The following is an 18259-nucleotide window of genomic DNA, read 5'->3' on the forward strand; positions in this document are numbered from 1 at the left end:
CAGCCATTGGGAAAAAGCTGTCCTTCAGTCTGTTTGTGCGGGCTTGGATAACCCGGAGCCTGCCAGACGGGAGGATGGAGAAGAGGGAGTGTCCCGGATGGTAGGGATCATTCGTGATCTTTGTGGCCCGTCCGAGAAGGCGTTTTGAGTAAATCTCAGCCATAATAGAGCTAAGGATGTAACATATGTCACAGAAGTGTAAAATGAGCTGTTTTAGTCTTAAAGTTTGTTTGCAACAGAATTTCAACATGTGCAGCCATGGAACTGTGGAACTTTTGAAATATTAAACATAAAAGGCTAGCCATATGGAACTGGAACTGTTGCCAGACATAGATTTTGCACTATATGACCCCTTTAATGTGGCATAAAAATAAGGAAAAAAAAACCGTTATACTTGCCATGTACTGTACGTACTGCTCAACATTGTGCAGTTTGTTATGTATTCCATTTTGCTATTGCGTGGAATGAAGAATAAAGGAAGCATGCATTTGCACCCATCAGACAGCCTGATAATTCATCACTGGTTGGTGATGGGTGTTTTCATTTACTTCAACCCTGCAGTGGAGGCAGCATCAGTATTTGTCAGTCAAGAAGTGTGTTACATCCCAGAAAGCCAATGAGAAAAAGCCTCGGCACTAACATCACTGTCAGCAGTCTTATCCTTGTTTTTTTGTTGTTGTTCCACAGCTGACTGAACAGTTGGATTACAAGATCATGAATCGACGTCAGTCTGAAAATTGGTCTAAGCAGTGTCAGCCATCGTTCCATATTTGCAACTTTTTAAATACATTAATTTGCAAATAAATATAACAGTTATTATGGTTCTACGATGAGTAAGTACAACAACCTTACAGCTCCTAAAGTATGTCAATTCTGAATTTTCAAATAAATATATAAATAAACTTTTCACACAGCAAACTGTCTCCTCTGTCTAAAAATCATTAACTTCTATTGCATGTGACAGTTATTTAATTTTGTATTCCTAACTACATATAATTTTATACTTTAAAATTTGATTTTATGTTGTTCTGTATCTGTCTATATGTATCTAAATCATTTTATTTATTTCACCTTAACATATTTGACATGACCACAAGGGTTAAAGCAGATTCTTCTTTGTTGTTGATTTTATTTTTTTTTAATTAAACTTATGAGTGTGGAATACAATTCCTTTATGAAAATAAACAATGATAAATAAAATAAAACCCCCAAAAATAATAAGTTTGAATTTTTTAGCATCTCCAAGTAACACATTTGTTTTGAATTCATATTGTATATTTTCCATTAAACGTACGAAGAAAATTCCTACATGAAAATGAAGAACAATAAAATAAAATATAAACTATATATCTCTCTCATGGCACGAGTCAGCTGTGACCTATATTCGACTGATTTATATATATATATATATATATATATATATATACAGACAAGGGGTTAAAAGTCAAGAAAAAAAATAACATAACATAAATATATGAATCCTTTAGACTCAGTAAGTAGCTGACATAAACCTGATAAAAGCAAATTTTTAGAATTTAAAAGATGGAAACACTCAAAGTATGTCTGGAAATATGAACTGGTTTCCAAAATAGTTGTTTTTTAAATAATAATTTTTTGTGTGTTTTTTTTTCCAGCTTTATGTCCAACTTTGTTCTAAACATGTTAAAATTCTATTTACGCACATCCAAATGTATATCTTTGACTGCTATAAAATTATTTGACAAAGCCATTTTATTTATTGATACACAAATAGCATGTTTAGCTACAGAAAGGGGGGATAACTATATTTAATTATTTAACGAGGTACAATAATTTATTTTAGTTCAAAATTATTTAGTTAAATACGTATTATGAAGCGCTGATGCCGCAGTTTGAAGATGCAGCCACTAGATGTCAGGCTGTCACGGGGCTGGCATGTGGTGTGACGTCAAGTTTGTGCTTCAGCCAATGAACGGTCGTTGTTTTGTGTCGACTTAAAAAAAAGCCCTAAATACAGTCTGACAGGTATCCCGCCATCTATCATTACACATAATTGGAACGTCAACACATTAGCCAAACATTTTATATATTATCAGTCTTTACTTACTAATCTCTACTGTGATCTTAATTTAGTTAGGTGCGTAAGGAATATAGCTTTTTCTTGCCTTCTGATTAAATTTTATTATATATCCTTTATTTAACCTGGCAAGGTTTCTTTGAGATTAATATGTCTTTACAAGAGACCTGGCCGAGAAAGCAACACAGCAATAATGACAACAAACATAATACAAGCAAACAAATTTCCAATTACCTGTGGTTTTTAGTCTATTTGTCTTTGCCATGATTGTCTGGAGTCTCACTAGTTAATTTTACCCCTTTTTCAAAGAACATAATGGAAATAAGATTTAGTCAATCATTTGCCATATTATGTACATATATTCTGGGGTAACTGTGAAATTATAACTTCCGGATGCAACTGGAATGCACCATAATGTTGTACAGACGAGTGATACCAGCCCACGCTTCTACGCCTATTTCAAAAACAATGTAAATATCACTTATTATTAAAAAATGTTTTTTGTTTTTTTTTTAGCTAGCTGAAGCTCAGACAGACTAAACATAAAAGAAAATTAAAAAATGGAACAATGGTGGTATATGAATAGCCTGAATACAAAACTCAGGTCAAACACAGCCCGTGTTGCAGTGAGTGTGGCGGGTTAATGTAAAGTTTACGGAAGCTAAAAGATATGCTTACTGAAAGATCTACATACTGATATGTTTGTTGTTTATTTGTATTCAATCGCGATCGGCTTCAAATGACACGGATGTATTTATGGAATATCACAGACGCGTGTCGGCGATGAAGAAAAGGTGGTGTTTTGCTAATTAGCAGTTAGCAATAAGCGCTACCTTGTTTCTGGGTTAGCTAGCTTCCAGAGCCCCGTCGAGAGATGAGTCTCACACGGGAGATAAAACGTAGGTTTTTGGATCATCTGCACTCAGTTGGCAACTTCACAGATGAATGACATCTGTTGATTGTTCCCATTTTCACCCGCGACCTGTCTGCCTCTTGTTCCAATATACACAGAACTGCGGAAAGCAAAGAGTAAAGCGCAAAACAGCAACAACATCAGAGAAGAGTCGAACATCTGCAACCAGCTCGGGGCTCTGCTGTCCAGACACGGTGAGGCTGTGAGGGATCCATCCTTTGCACAGATCCGCTCTCATAAACTTACAAAGGAAATCGCAGTTTAAGGTTAAAAGTTACATTTTCCAAATACGAATTTGGAGGAGGTTATGTTTTCGCACCGTTTGTTTGTTTGTGAAAAACCTGGAACCCAAAATTTTTCATATATATTTATGAATTTTTATTTATTTATTTTTTTTTACTGAAGATTCATATCCTAATAGGCAAGAAGTGATTCAGTTTTCAAGGTCAAAGGTCTAACTCAGGAACAATCCCCATCTTTAACATTGAACAAATTATCAAAAATTCATACCTCTGTCAAAAAAGATCAAATTTCTTTCATATTTGAAAGCTTTATGTAGGACGGTATCCTTTATCGACTGACAAAGTTTGATCCAGATTAAGATTTTGTGTCCTTTTAAATTTAACATTGAAAACCTAATTTCATGTATATTTTACATTATATCTAAATCAAATGTGCCCCAATCACTCTCATAATTAAAGGTGAGGTGCAGACTGGCACTCATGATCTCCTGGCCAAGTTTGATCTGGATTGTCAATTTTATGGACATTTGAATTTAACATTGAAATACCCATTTTATGTATATTTTATATTATATCTTAATCAAACATGCCCTAATCATTCTAATATTTGAAAGTGAGGTGCAAACAGGCACTCACTGTCACCTGTCAAAGTTTGATCTGGGTTGTGGATTTTGTGGGCATTTGAATTTAATATCGAAAAGCACATTTAATGTATATGTTACATTATATCTTAATCAAACGTGCCCCAATCACACTCATATTTGAAAGTGAGATGCAGACTGGCACTCATTATCACCTGACAGAGTTTGATCCGGATCTGATCCGGTTTGTGGATTTTGTGGACATTTGAATTTCACATTGAAAAGCCCATATGGTGTACATTTTCCATTATATCTAAATCAAAAGTACCTCAATCACTCTCATTTGTGACAATGAGGTGCAAACTGGCACTCTCAGTGAATAGACTAAGTTTGATCCAGATCTGATCCATATTGCGGATTTATCATATATTTGATATTAACATTAAAAAGCCCTGTTGATGCTTCTGAAAAGCCACTTCTAACAAGACTTGGTTCTCGAAAATGTCTTGCAAGGTAAAAATTTGTGGAATTGGAAACGAGTCTTGACGGAAGTTTGCACTCTATGAGCGTGGTGTTGTAGTTCCACGTGTGAATGTTGAAATGGCATACAAAAAAATCTGACTTCTGCATGGAAAAATTTAAAAAAATTATACTCTTTAAACTCAGTGAAAACTAATCTTGACAACATGATGTAAGTTAAATTAAAATATGAAAGGCATCAGAGGGCTGATGCATGCATACACCATGTGTGTGTGCATGTGTAATGGTGCCTTTGACTATGATTTCTGTGTGAATTCATTATGAAGCTTTTCATATCAGTTAATCGCAAATATTTTGCTTTGACCAAACTACCGGTACTCCAGAATTTAATGATCTATCCAAGTACTATACCCACCAAGTTTGAAGGAAATTTGCTCTTGTCCAAAGACACACAGGCCAGTGAAAACAACATAACATCCTACTCGCCGCTTTATTAACGTGGGGTGATAAAAACCAAAATGATGAGTTGTATAAGTAATAGCACCCTTTAGTGTAACACAGATCATAAATTTTATAGTAAGTTTTGTTCAGACAAGTCAGAGGATGGATACACAAACATTTCAGCCATTAAGAAACGCAAACAGTACAGTACTCGATGCTAAATCTGTCTGGAGTAGGCAGTTCTCAAAAATTGAGCGACTCTGCAAGAAGGAGACTACTGAAGGAAGCCACCAAGACACCCAGACAAATCTGAAGAGGTCATCAGCGTCTGTCCGCAAAGTGCAACTTTAATATGATGCAGCTTGATGGTGGACTAAAGGACAGAGCCAGCTTTCCTGATGAGCTTGTTGAGGCAGGTGACATAAACAGACTCAACAAGCTCATCAGGAAAGCTGGCACTGTCCTGGAGGTTGAGCTACAATCTGTGGTGGACGTGTCAAATAGGAGGATGTTGAGGAAACTGCTCAGAATCTAGGACAACACCTCCCACCCTCTGCATGCCACACTGATCTCCTCCAGAGTACTTTCAACCATAGACTGAGACCACGAGGTGCATCACAGAACTCCACAGGAGGTCTTTCCTACCTGTGGCAATCAGGCTGTGTAACTCCTCCCCCTTCTACATGATGAATATGTAATTGAACAGAGTTATTCAGTTACTCAGAGTTACGGTATGTGCAATATTGTTGAATATCTTGTGCAAATGTCTTAAAAAATTGTCACTGTTTATGGTTTCTGTTTCAGAACTCTGGCAAATAATTTCCTTTGGGATAAATAAAGTTGATCTTATTCTTAAAGCAACACATCTTGTTTCTGAAATTTCAATTCCATTGTGGTGTATAGAGGCAAAAAAAAGTGCCACTATTCATCTACTTGCATACCTGAGTGTGAGTGAAGTTTGTTACTGATCTGATGTACATATGTGACTGGTCACATATGTACATCACCCCTGTAGAAACAGGAAGCACCACCATCTGTGCACCGGTGTCTGATCAGTCTGTGTTGCAGGTGATTATGAAGCTGCGCTGAGAGAGCACCAGCAGGAGTTGGCTCTCTGTGAAGCCATCAGCGATGTGATTGGACAAGCCGTGGCCAATCGAAAGATTGGAGAGTGTTTGACAGAGATGGGAAACATCGAGGATGCTTTGAAAGTGAGTCTGGGCAAAATGCTCTGTTGCTCCACCAGCCACATTCTGCAGCTTCTGGAAATCAACACTATGCATTCTTTGCCACCTTCATTGCAAAAGCAGACTTTAATCATCCTTGCGTGTTTGTGTCCTTCAGCATCAGCGACGTCACCTGGACCTGGCTCGCTTGGTTAAAGATCACATCGAGGAGCAGAGAGCGCTGGCCACTATCGGCCGGACCTTCCTCTATTGTTACGAATCGGACAAATCAAGGAACATTTTAGAGCAAGCCGAGGAGGCTTTCAGGAAGAGTCTGGCCATCGTGGATGACCGTCTGGAAGGTGCGTTCTGCAGTTTCGCTGGGTTGACATATATTTGGAAAGTGCCAAATTATTTCCCGACAGCTTAGTATATTCTTGGTTGGGGTGTGATGAGAACTGGTGCCACGAGATCTCACAGTATTAAAGCACAACAATGTGTCGAAACTCTTGACGTCTACAAAAGTCACAACCTGTTTATTTGATCCTATACCAACTAAACTGTTTAAGGACCTGTGGCCCATTCTTGGGCCGACTGTGCTAGAAATTGTTACTCTCTCACTAACCTCTGGATCTGTTTCCAAATGTTTCAAATCTGCAGTGATTAAACCATTACTTAAGAAAACTAATCTTGACCCTGGTGTATTGAAAAATTATACAACCCCTGGCAAAAATTATGGAATCACCGGCCTCGGAGGATGTTCATTCAGTTGTTTAATTTTGTAGGAAAAAAAGCAGATCACAGACATGACACAAAACTAAAGTCATTTCAAATGGCAACTTTCTGGCTTTAAGAAACACTATAAGAAATCAGGAAAAAAAATTGTGGCAGTCAGTAACGGTTACTTTTTTAGACCAAGCAGAGGGAAAAAAATATGGACTCACTCAGTTCTGAGGAAAAAATTATGGAATCACCCTGTAAATTTTCATCCCCAAAACTAACACCTGCATCAAATCAGATCTGCTCGTTAGTCTGCATCTAAAAAGGAGTGATCACACCTTGGAGAGCTGTTGCACCAAGTGGACTGACATGAATCATGGCTCCAACACGAGAGATGTCAGTTGAAACAAAGGAGAGGATTATCAAACTCTTAAAAGAGGGTAAATCATCACGCAATGTTGCAAAAGATGTTGGTTGTTCACAGTTAGCTGTGTCTAAACTCTGGACCAAATACAAAAAACATGGGAAGGTTGTTAAAGGCAAACATACTGGTAGATCAAGGAAGACATCAAAGCGTCAAGACAGAAAACTTAAAGCAATATGTCTCAAAAATCAAAAATGCACAACAAAACAAATGAGGAACGAATGGGAGGAAACTGGAGTCAACGTCTGTGACCGAACTGTAAGAAACCGCCTAAAGGAAATGGGATTTACATACAGAAAAGCTAAACGAAAGCCATCATTAACACCTAAACAGAAAAAAACAAGGTTACAATGGGCTATGGAAAAGCATTCGTGGACTGTGGATGACTGGATGAAAGTCATATTCAGTGATGAATCTCGAATCTGCATTGGGCAAGGTGATGATGCTGGAACTTTTGTTTGGTGCCGTTCCAATGAGATTTATAATGATGACTGCCTGAAGAGAACATGTAAATTTCCACAGTCATTGATGATATGGGGCTGCATGTAAGGTAAAGGCACTGGGGAGATGGCTGTCATTACATCATCAATAAATGCACAAGTTTACGTTGATATTTTGGACACTTTTCTTATCCCATCAATTGAAAGGATGTTTGGGGATGATGAAATCATTTTTCAAGATGATAATGCATCTTGCCATAGAGCAAAAACTGTGAAAACATTCCTTGCAAAAAGACACATAGGGTCAATGTCATGGCCTGCAAATAGTCCGGATCTTAATCCAATTGAAAATCTTTGGTGGAAGTTGAAGAAAATGGTCCATGACAAGGCTCCAACCTGCAAAGCTGATCTGGCAACAGCAATCAGAGAAAGTTGGAGCCAGATTGATGAAGAGTACTGTTTGTCACTCATTAAGTCCATGCCTCAGCGACTGCAAGCTGTTATAAAAGCCAGAGGTGGTGCAACAAAATACTAGTGATGTGTTGGAGCGTTCTTTTGTTTTTCATGATTCCATCATTTTTTTTCTCAGAATTGAGTGATTCCATATTTTTTTTCCCTCTGCTTGGTCTAAAAAAGTAACCGTTACTGACTGCCACAATTTTTTTTCCTGATTTCTTATAGTGTTTCTTAAAGCCAGAAAGTTGGCATTTGAAATGACTTTAGTTTTGTGTCATGTTTGTGATCTGCTTTTTTTCTACAAAATTAAACAACTGAATGAACATCCTCCGAAGCCGGTGAGTCCATCATTTTTGCCAGGGGTTGTAGGCCAATATCAAATCTATCATTTTACTTTAAAATTCTGGAAAAAGTGGTGTCATGGCAGCTCGTGGATCACCCTACTGAGAAGAATCTTTTTGAGCCATTACAGTCTGCTTTTAGAAAATATCACTCCACAGAGACAGTGCTTCCTGAAGTAGTGAATGAGCTTCTGTGAGCAATGGACTCGGACACCACTATGGTGTTGGTGCTGTTAGATCTTAGTGCTGCATTTGATACCGTGGATCATCATATTTTACTCGATAGGCTGAAGAATCATTTTCCGATTACTGGAAGTGCCCCTGCATGGCTGACGTCATACCTGTTCAGTCGTTCTCACTGTGTCTTGTACAATAACACTACCTCTAACCTTAGTGACTTGAAATTCTGGGTTGCACAGGGATCCATCCTGGGCCCCCTGCTTTTCTCCCTTTATTTAGCACTCCTTGGGCATATTCTGTGGTGTTTTGGGATTGCTTTTCATTGCTATGCTGAGCATCTGGCTGCTTCCTCCTGCCGGTGCACCTTCTCTACCACCATAATTTGACATTCGGTTGCAGATGCCTTGTTGCCAAAGAGGTGTTACAGCTACAAAGCCAAAGCCTCATCTGCCTTGTTGGACATGGTCTACTATGTCACAATGGAAAAGGGCAGAATTGGCATGTAGCACAGCTGTGGTTGGAGTCCAATTCTTCCCTGTTGCTGGGGTCAGAGCAGTGCCTATCACCACAGGGTCCTGGGAGTCAGTGAGCGACATGTCCAGCCTCACCTTGGTGCACTTGAGCTCTTCAACCAGACCAGGAATTGGCAGTGACAGGGCTCCGTCACTGTAAAGTCCAACGCCACTGAGACATTTGGGATGTCTGAGCTGCTTTCCATTCGATTGGCATGGCTGACCGAGACCTCATACATAGTCAGTGGCCACAGATGTCTGTGTAGCAGCCCAAACTGGTAACACTAAAGCTTCAGTTTCCCCAGTAGTGCAGTGTTTGCTCAAGACCATTAGCCATATCTTGCCAGAGTTGCTCAAGTTGCTGGGTATCTTTTGAGGTCTGCATTATGCCATCATCTGAGGCTCTTGATGGGCTTCTCCAGAACTGTTGGAATTTATTCATCGCTGATGTAAAACTGCCTGTTAATTGGCCCTTAACAACAGAGATGCTGCGTGACTTGCCTGGCTTGAACTCCATTTTTGTTTTCCTGGAGTTTCTGAAGCAAACATCAAATACATGGTTTTGTTGTTGTAATGATGGTCATGTTGTCCATGTAGGCTCTAATTGGTGGAAAACGCAGGCCACTATTGGTCCTCTCGCCCCCCACTACCCACCGAGATGCCCGTACGATCAACTCCAATGCCATGACAAATGCTAGAGGGGAAATTGTGCAGCCTGTCATGATGCCGATCTCCAGATGCTGCCAGGCAGTGGTGTCATTCTCAGATGTTACACAGAACTGGAGATCCTGAAAGTAGCTCTTGACCAAGTCTGTGATGTGGTTTGTTACTCCAAAATAGCTGAAGGCCGTCCATGAGATTTTGTGTGGGACTGAACCACGGACGTTATCAAGGTCAGATAAAAAATATTGTCTCGCCTCGTTCTTTTGAACACAAAATCATCTCGTAACCTGAGTGTATTGTCACACCCCTAGTTTTCGGGGAGATTTCCTGCTCTTTTTGCACCAGGGAACAGTTTGTTTTTAGATTATTTGTTGGCTTATTAAGTTGTTTCTCATATATTATTTTAATATGCACCTTCTTCTCTGTTCTTCAGGAACAGTGTCGGAGCGAGAGATTGGCGAGATGAGGGCGCGTCTCTCCCTAAATCTTGGTTTGACGTATGGTTATATGGGGGACCCCAAGCGTGCCACCGAATTTATCAGACGCAGTACATTTATTGCAGAGTAAGAGCATTCATTCATACCTCTTTGTTTTGATAGTACAGTTTTGTGTTTTACCCACAGTCGCAGTGAGAATAGACAGTAAACTAAGAGTCGTGATACTTACGCTGCCTCCATGCTTTCTTACCGTGTCAAGGAAGAGCCAGCTGCTAGAAGACCTCTTCCGTGCTAATTTCCACTTGGGCGATATGTGCTTCCGTAATGGGCAGCACTCTAACGCAATGCGCTGCCTGGAACAGGCCAAAGAATGCGCCAGAAAAATGAAAGACAAGTTCAGCGAGAGCGAGTGCTTTTACTGGATCGGCAAGGTATTTATTCATTCTTCATTAAGCACAGTATTCCTGTATCCATAATGTTTGAGCTGAAGAAAAACTTATTTTAGCTGCCGAACATGCAGTGGTAGGCAAAATTTGAGGAACAACAACAGAAAGCAATAAGTCAGACATATAGCTTAGTGACTAAGGAGGTGGTCTGCAAATATGTAGACCTGTGTTTGAATCCCACTCATACTACCTTTCTGTGTCCTTGGATAAGACTCTTAGTCTGCATTGTCTTAATCCACCGACTGTAAAAATGGGTAACAACCTTGGCTGGGAAAGTAAATATGAGGTATTGTGATAAAGCAGTTTGAGCATCTGATAGATGGAAAAGTGCTATAGAAACTTAACCCTTCTTCTTGATATAAAAATCTCGACTTATGGCTTTAAATGTGTAATATAGGTTTATTTCAGACACATAGCCCATTTGTACATACACATATCACGTCAAGTCTGTACATTGCTGCATCACAACTCCATGGAACCGCCTTGGGTCCTGGGTGTCAGCAACCAGTCCATCCCCACCTCTTGAAAGTAACCATAGATCAGCCATAGTCAGGTGAATCATGAGTGTCTCCTTGACCTTCTCCAGCCTTAACACTGGGATACCTGCATGAAGGATCCTGCCCAGAGAAACACACCACATAGCTAAAGTGTTAGCTATGAGCTAACACTCCCTCACCATTCAAGTGATTCGACTCATCTTAGTCTCCTTAAATTACTGCTCATTTGAAAAAAAGTCATTCCAGAGACCTGCTGCCAAAGACATCAGAAGGTTAGTGTTCAAGTCTCACAGTCATGCAGTAAGACAGGAATCACCAAGATCCTATAAAGACTTAGACCTGCGTTCTCCTGCAAAGATATCACCGTCACCAAACACTTCTGTCTATCGATCTCATGACTCCATGAGGTCTTCCCAGGCATCTCTAGATCGCAGATCCTCAGGACCCAAAGACACGAATGTCACTGCTGAGATGAGTGTATCTAGAAGTTCAACACTTATACAGGTACACCTCTGATGAGCGAATCCAGGAAGTCATTGAAAGGCTGGAGCTTAGCCTTGAGGGTTTACAACGAGATTTTTTTTTTAAAAAGTGAATCTCACAAATAGGAAAACAGAGAGGAACAAAAAAATTTAAATAATCTTGTTTAGTTATGGAACAGCGTCTTATGGACACATGACACAAATATTAACGTGCACCAGGAGAAGAATGCTACAAAGGTAAACAAACCGAAGTGGGCATTATCAGAAACATAGTAGTTCATCTGTCACGTTGGAGGTTGTGTTATGGTGTGGAGATGTGTGACTGGTTCACATGAGCAGCAAGATGAGTTGTGCCGTATTTCAGATGATGTAATCTGCTTATATTTAAGCAAATGCTTCAAAGAAACATTCACAGTGTAGGAAGACAGCGACCTGAAGCATATTGTAAAGGCAACTTGATATTTTAGGACAAAAATGTGTCCAAACAACCAAATCAATCACTCCACGTGAATCCAATTTAATGTGTTCAGCAGCTAAAATAACAAAATTTACTTTGTCCCAAACATTGAGCGCTGTCAGAGTAATAGTCCAGAAAGCATTGTGCATTCATCCACCTGTGTAATACATGTTTCTGTGACATTTATGTGTATTTATATATGTATATGTATACATTTTTATGGTTAAAGGGGTGGGCATTTATAAGTTAATGTTTCTACCTACACCCTTTTTGAGCACGGGTACATTGTTAAATTGTTTTCTTTATGAGCTTTTTTTTTTTTGCTATTTTTGAGTCTGTGTGTGCTGAATAAATTAATTCATTCAGTCACATTTGTCTGCAGGTGAAGCTGTCTCTGGGGGATTTTGTGGCAGCTCGACGATCTTTTAAGAAGGCTCTCTTACTGGGTTCCCAGCACCCGCAGGAAAGACAGGCAACAAAGAAGGCTTTCCAAAATGGTGAAGGAGCTACTCTGCTATTGGTTGCTTGTTATTTTTATGTATGACTGTTCACCCTGGATCAGTGTGGATCAGGTCCGGGTATTTTGCAGTGGTTTAGTACTGGCTTCAGTAAACCAGGTCAAGGTTAGATTCTTGGGACAGCTTCATAAAGATACAACTACAACCCCTGGCAAAAATTATGGAATCACCGGCCTCGGAGGATGTTCATTCAGTTGTTTAATTTTGTAGAAAAAAAGCAGATCACAGACATGACACAAAACTAAAGTCATTTCAAATGGCAACTTTCTGGCTTTAAGAAACACTATAAGAAATCAAGAAAAAAAGATTGTGGCAGTCAGTAATGGTTACTTTTTTAGACCAAGCAGAGGAAAAAAATATGGAATCACTCAATTCTGAGGAAAAAATTATGGAATCACCCTAAAACTAACACCTGCATCAAATCAGATCTGCTCATTAGTCTGCATCTAAAAAGGAGTGATCACACCTTGGAGAGCTGTTGCACCAAGTGGACTGACATGAATCATGGCTCCAACACGAGAGATGTCAATTGAAACAAAGGAGAGGATTATCAAACTCTTAAAAGAGAGTAAATCATCATGCAGTGTTGCAAAAGATGTTGGTTATTCACAGTCAGCTGTGTCTAAACTCTGGACCAAATACAAACAACATGGGAAGGTTGTTAAAGGCAAACATACTGGTAGACCAAGGAAGACATCAAAGCGTCAAGACAGAAAACTTAAAACAATATGTCTCAAAAATCGAAAAATGCACAACAAAACAAATGAGGAACGAATGGGAGGAAACTGGAGTCAACGTCTGTGACCGAACTGTAAGAAACCGCCTAAAGGAAATGGGATTTACATACAGAAAAGCTAAACGAAAGCCATCATTAACACCTAAACAGAAAAAAACAAGGTTACAATGGGCTAAGGAAAAGCATTCGTGGACTGTGGATGACTGGATGAAAGTCATATTCAGTGATGAATCTCGAATCTGCATTGGGCAAGGTGATGATGCTGGAACTTTTGTTTGGTGCCGTTCCAATGAGATTTATAATGATGACTGCCTGAAGAGAACATGTAAATTTCCACAGTCATTGATGATATGGGGCTGCATGTAAGGTAAAGGCACTGGGGAGATGGCTGTCATTACATCATCAATAAATGCACAAGTTTACGTTGATATTTTGGACAATTGAAAGGATGTTTGGGGATGTTTCAAGATGATAATGCATCTTGCCATAGAGCAAAAACTGCGAAAACATTCCTTGTAAAAAGACACATAGGGTCAATGTCATGGCCTGCAAATAGTCCGGATCTTAATCCAATTGAAAATCTTTGGTGGGTTAGGGTTAGGGTTAATGTTAACCCTAACCCTAACCCTTTGGTGGTCAATGTCATGGCATAGGGTCAGTGTCAACGAGTAGATCTGATTTGATGCAGGTGTTAGTTTGGGGGATGAAAATTTACAGGGTGATTCCATAATTTTTTCCTCAGAATTGAGTGAGTCCATATTTTTTTCCTCTGCTTGGTCTAAAAAAGTAACCGTTACTGACTGCCACAATCTTTTCTTGATTTCTTATAGTGTTTCTTAAAGCCAGAAAGTTGTCATTTGAAATGACTTTAGTTTTGTGTCATGTCTGTGATCTGCTTTTTTTCTACAAAATTAAACAACTGAATGAACATCCTCCGAGGCCGGTGATTCCATAATTCCAGGGGTTGTAGTATACAAAACCTCAAGAACAGCCATTCCCAAATTTAAGACAGCCAGGGCCCATTTTAAAAATCAAAAAAATGTCTGGAGCCCACCTAAAACATTTAATCGCAAATTTGGTTGATAATTTAAGTTCCATGGCTTTGTTTTAATGTTTCCAATTTCATTTAAAATATTAAATTTTTAAAATAACCAAACTTTTTTTTTTAATTGTCATTCTTTTTGGTTTTGGAAAAATGCATTGAGTGAATAGGTGGATAAATGATTGACCTCATCCTCTTCAGATTGTTTTCACAATAACACAAGCACAATAAAGCCTATCATCTTCAAACTCACCACATTAAAAGAACATGTAACAAGAATAAATATTCCATAAACATGCCTGCCATCTGCCGAACACTGCCACCTGGTGTGTGGTTAATGTATGCTGGATAGATGATGAAAATTAGGGGCAGGTGTGGCTGCCAGTGAGAAGGACCGTGTCTGCAGAGAAATGAAGTAAACTTACTTTCCTATTGTTTCACATTGGTTTCATTCTAAAATTCAGCACTGTCATTCCACTGTCAGCCCAGCAGAAAGTATGTTGTATGAATTGAATCAAGGAGGAAAAGAGAGGGAGGTGGTTGATCAACACATGGGGTGAATGAGGACAGTGAGACCTTTACCACACAGAAATATTCTCAATTGGAAAAATAAAGCGTTATTTCTGATTGATTACCAACGGATCTCCAAAAAGGATTTCTCTCTGTCTCTCAACATGAGGGATTTTTAAGTTACACACATTTGCCAGTTTCTGATATTTCCAAAGCCTAGACCTGGTGGCCGCTTAGGCTAACACTGTTTATTATTTATTCATTATCATTTTATGTTTCACTGTACCCCCCCTTAATAGCGGACAAGGGCTGTAAATTAGAAGAAGAGTTGGGGGATGATCTCATCAAAGGGTTGAAGTCCCATGAGGCCGTGGGGCTGGCAGAGCAGCTCGGAGACCTCTACTGTAAAGTTGACTGCTACAGCAAAGCTTTGGATGTATATCAGGCGCAGGTGAGACATTTAGGTCTTTAAATGAGCTCTGTAACTCTCATGTAATGACCTGCCATTGACCTCTTTACCACTTTTACTTTAACAGCCCCGTTGTATAACACCGTGCCTATAAACTTTAAAACGTGTCGTTCCAGCTGGCTGGTGCAGAGGCTTTGGGGAAGCCTGCCAGAGAACTGGCTGTCATCCACGTGTCCCTGGCTGAAACCTTCAAAGACCTGAAACAGTACAACAAAACGGTGGAGCACTACAGACAGGAGCTGGCCTTCCGACAGGGCAACCTTACCGAGGTATGCACAGGGCGCCTGCATGTTCAGCCCACACACACTTTGATTGCAACAATCACGTGCACGGGGTAAGATTTCCAGTCCTGACTATCCATTCTGTCTATCCTGACTATCCATTCGCTGTCTATCTGAATGTTAACAAAACCTGTAAGAGTTTCAATCGAATTTGGACCAAACTTGGTGAAATATTTGATGATCAGACAAGGACAAGTCATTTAAAGTAAGTTATTTTGGAAGAAAAATCAGTTAAAAGTTAAAGCCACTCACCAAAGGCAAAGGTTTACCCCAATATAGGGTGTATGTAGAGTAGGTACTCTGAGAAATGGGGACAAGATGCAATCATGTCCTGCACTTGTGGGATAAGAATTGTCCTTATTTTTTGTAAGGATAACAATAATACTACACTAAACGATGAGTTCTAACACATAATATGTAAGCTGTAGTTTGTGTGTCTGTGCACCAGGAGTGTACCACGTGGCTGAACATCGCGGCGGCCCAGGAGGACAGCTGCTGTGCCTCTGAGGACATCGACGGCAGCTACAGCATGGCCCTGAGCTGCGCTCAGAGATCTGGAAGTGCGACGCTGCAGGTGAGGCGTCTTCACCTCCTGAATGATGTGGATTTAAACAGCTGATCTGTTTACAGTAGCAGGAAGCCCACAGGGCTCACCATACATATTTATTATTTTATGTCAGAGAAACATTATGATTTCTTTGGGGACTTCTTGTTAAAAAAACAAGTTCCCTTTTTTTCTAAAACTGTGTAAATGTTATATAAAGGATCATGTTTTCTTTTCTAGAAGCGTGTGCTGAGACTTTGTCTGGTGGCTCAGAGGCGGACCGGCTCACTGAATGCTGATGACACTGAGGCGAAACTACTGGAGCTGTGTGTGTCAGAAGGCTGGAGTGTGGATGGGAGTGACGACGAAGAGGATGAGAGGGAAGAGATGGACAACAGTGAACCTATGGAGGACAGCGACATCACCCTCTCAGACTCAGGTCGGCTGTAATATTTGGTTTGTCCTGTAGGAGCTGACCGTATGGCTTTTTGCCATCAGTACTACTTTTTACATGCAACTCTTCTTCTTGCTTCCAGATGATGACCTGGAGGGTTATGACAAAATCGTGTCAGGGAGGAGGAAAGTGGGAAGGGTAAGAGTTAAATTACAGTGTTGTACCAGTTCCTGGAGCTGAACTTTAGCTCTGAAATGCTGTGTTATGTCTTCACTGTGTTACTGTCAACCGCACTTACTTTATGTGTCTTTGTGTAAACTTTCTGATTTAGTGGAACAGGAAAAATGAGAAGGGTGAGACGTCACTCCACAGAGCATGTATAGATGGGAACCTGAAGCAGGTCCAGTATCTGGTGGAACAGGTGAGAAGTGCAGCACAAGTTCCCAAAAGATGCTGCAAAATGAGTTGGTTGATGTTGAGTAGAAACGTGTGTTTTTAAATCTAAAATAATAAAAAACAACAGTACTGTGTTTCCGAACCAAACGTCAACTCCTGAGGTCTTCGTGATGTGATCTTGTTTACCAAGTTTCTCCTTGATGCACACATCTTTTTGGAGACATCACACATCAATGTTTCAGAGATTCTGCCTGCTGGTGGCCACTATCACAATTGAAACGGTCAGTGTCGAAGTTTTCTGAAGTCTGAGTATGTGGCCTTATGTACTAAATTTTACTTTGATACACACACACAAAAAAAAATCTTAGTCAAGATATCACATACTCATTGATCACATGGACCCACGGAGATGAAAAGCTCCCACTCCTGCTCTGCCTTCAGCAACATGGCTGTGATGTTAGCACCTCATTTTAGCAGCTTCTTGAAATTGCAGCTGTGACGTACACCACAATAATAAACACGGCACTTTGGACAGCGCTCACTTGTGGATTTCATTCCTTCCCACTGTAGCCAAGTGCTTGCTCACAGGGGGTCGTTTTGACCGTTGGGGTTTTACATAATTATTGTATGGCCTTGCCTTACAATATAAAGCGCCTTGGGGCAACTGTTTGTTGTGATTTGGCGCTATATAAAAAAAAATTGATTGATTGATTGATTTGCATATTTTGGTTAGACGTATCGCGTGAAAGCAAACCGAGCTGGGTCCAAAGATGTGAACTGTAGGTGTGAATTTGCTCTTACTGTAACATCACACAACATAGCTTCTTTCATAATGAACTATTTTCCCGCCTGTACTGGTTATTAGGGTCACCCGGTGAATCCCAGGGACTACTGTGGCTGGACACCCCTCCATGAAGCCTGCAACTACGGACACTATGGTAACTATTTGCTTGCCTTTAAGACAAGTTTACGAAAACCATAATCAATTTTCTTTAAGATTCACCTGTTTCCTGCTTCTCCTTACAGACATTGTAGCCTTCTTGCTGGAGCGTGGCGCAAACATCAATGATGCTGGTGGCTCCTTATGTGAAGGAGTCACTCCTCTCCATGATGCGCTCACTTGCGGCAACTTCAAAGTGGCTCAACTCTTGGTGGAACGCGGGGCGTCTGTCACCTTGCGTAACTCGAAGGTGAGTACTTACGGGGACAGTTTTCCAACATTTACACTTCTAGAGCATGTGTGTAAGTTATCTTGGAGTTTCGCTGCTATCTCAGGGTGAAACCGCCATGGACACCTTGCGCATGTGGCGGAGGATGTATAGCAGAGAGCTGGATGAGGACACTAAGCAGGAATGCACAGCTACAGAGAAACTTCTGAGGAAGGCACTGGCAGGAGGAGGTAAGGCCTTTAAATTAAACATGATGTGTTGTGATG

The 18259-nt window shown here is 40.2% G+C and overlaps 1 protein-coding gene across 2 annotated transcripts in view; it reads left to right on the forward strand.

Annotated features, from left to right (window-relative positions):
* Window positions 1-2674: 2674 nt before the first annotated feature.
* The window catches only part of tonsl (tonsoku-like, DNA repair protein), a 32318-nt gene continuing 16733 nt past the window's right edge, over window positions 2675-18259 (forward strand). For both annotated transcript variants that reach the window (XM_034159493.1, XM_034159494.1), the window contains exons 1-16: window positions 2675-2955; window positions 3068-3163; window positions 5782-5924; window positions 6058-6241; window positions 10049-10178; window positions 10312-10483; window positions 12317-12431; window positions 15040-15191; window positions 15326-15478; window positions 15939-16064; window positions 16275-16473; window positions 16571-16626; window positions 16760-16849; window positions 17690-17762; window positions 17851-18014; window positions 18100-18223. In XM_034159493.1, the coding sequence (XP_034015384.1) occupies window positions 2931-2955; window positions 3068-3163; window positions 5782-5924; window positions 6058-6241; window positions 10049-10178; window positions 10312-10483; window positions 12317-12431; window positions 15040-15191; window positions 15326-15478; window positions 15939-16064; window positions 16275-16473; window positions 16571-16626; window positions 16760-16849; window positions 17690-17762; window positions 17851-18014; window positions 18100-18223 (2002 nt within the window). In that variant the 5' untranslated portion in view covers window positions 2675-2930. The remainder of the gene's footprint in view (window positions 2956-3067; window positions 3164-5781; window positions 5925-6057; window positions 6242-10048; window positions 10179-10311; window positions 10484-12316; window positions 12432-15039; window positions 15192-15325; window positions 15479-15938; window positions 16065-16274; window positions 16474-16570; window positions 16627-16759; window positions 16850-17689; window positions 17763-17850; window positions 18015-18099; window positions 18224-18259) is intronic.

The sequence above is a fragment of the Thalassophryne amazonica genome, chromosome 19 (assembly GCF_902500255.1).
Source record: "Thalassophryne amazonica chromosome 19, fThaAma1.1, whole genome shotgun sequence".
In the NCBI taxonomy this organism is placed as follows: Eukaryota; Metazoa; Chordata; class Actinopteri; order Batrachoidiformes; family Batrachoididae; genus Thalassophryne; species Thalassophryne amazonica.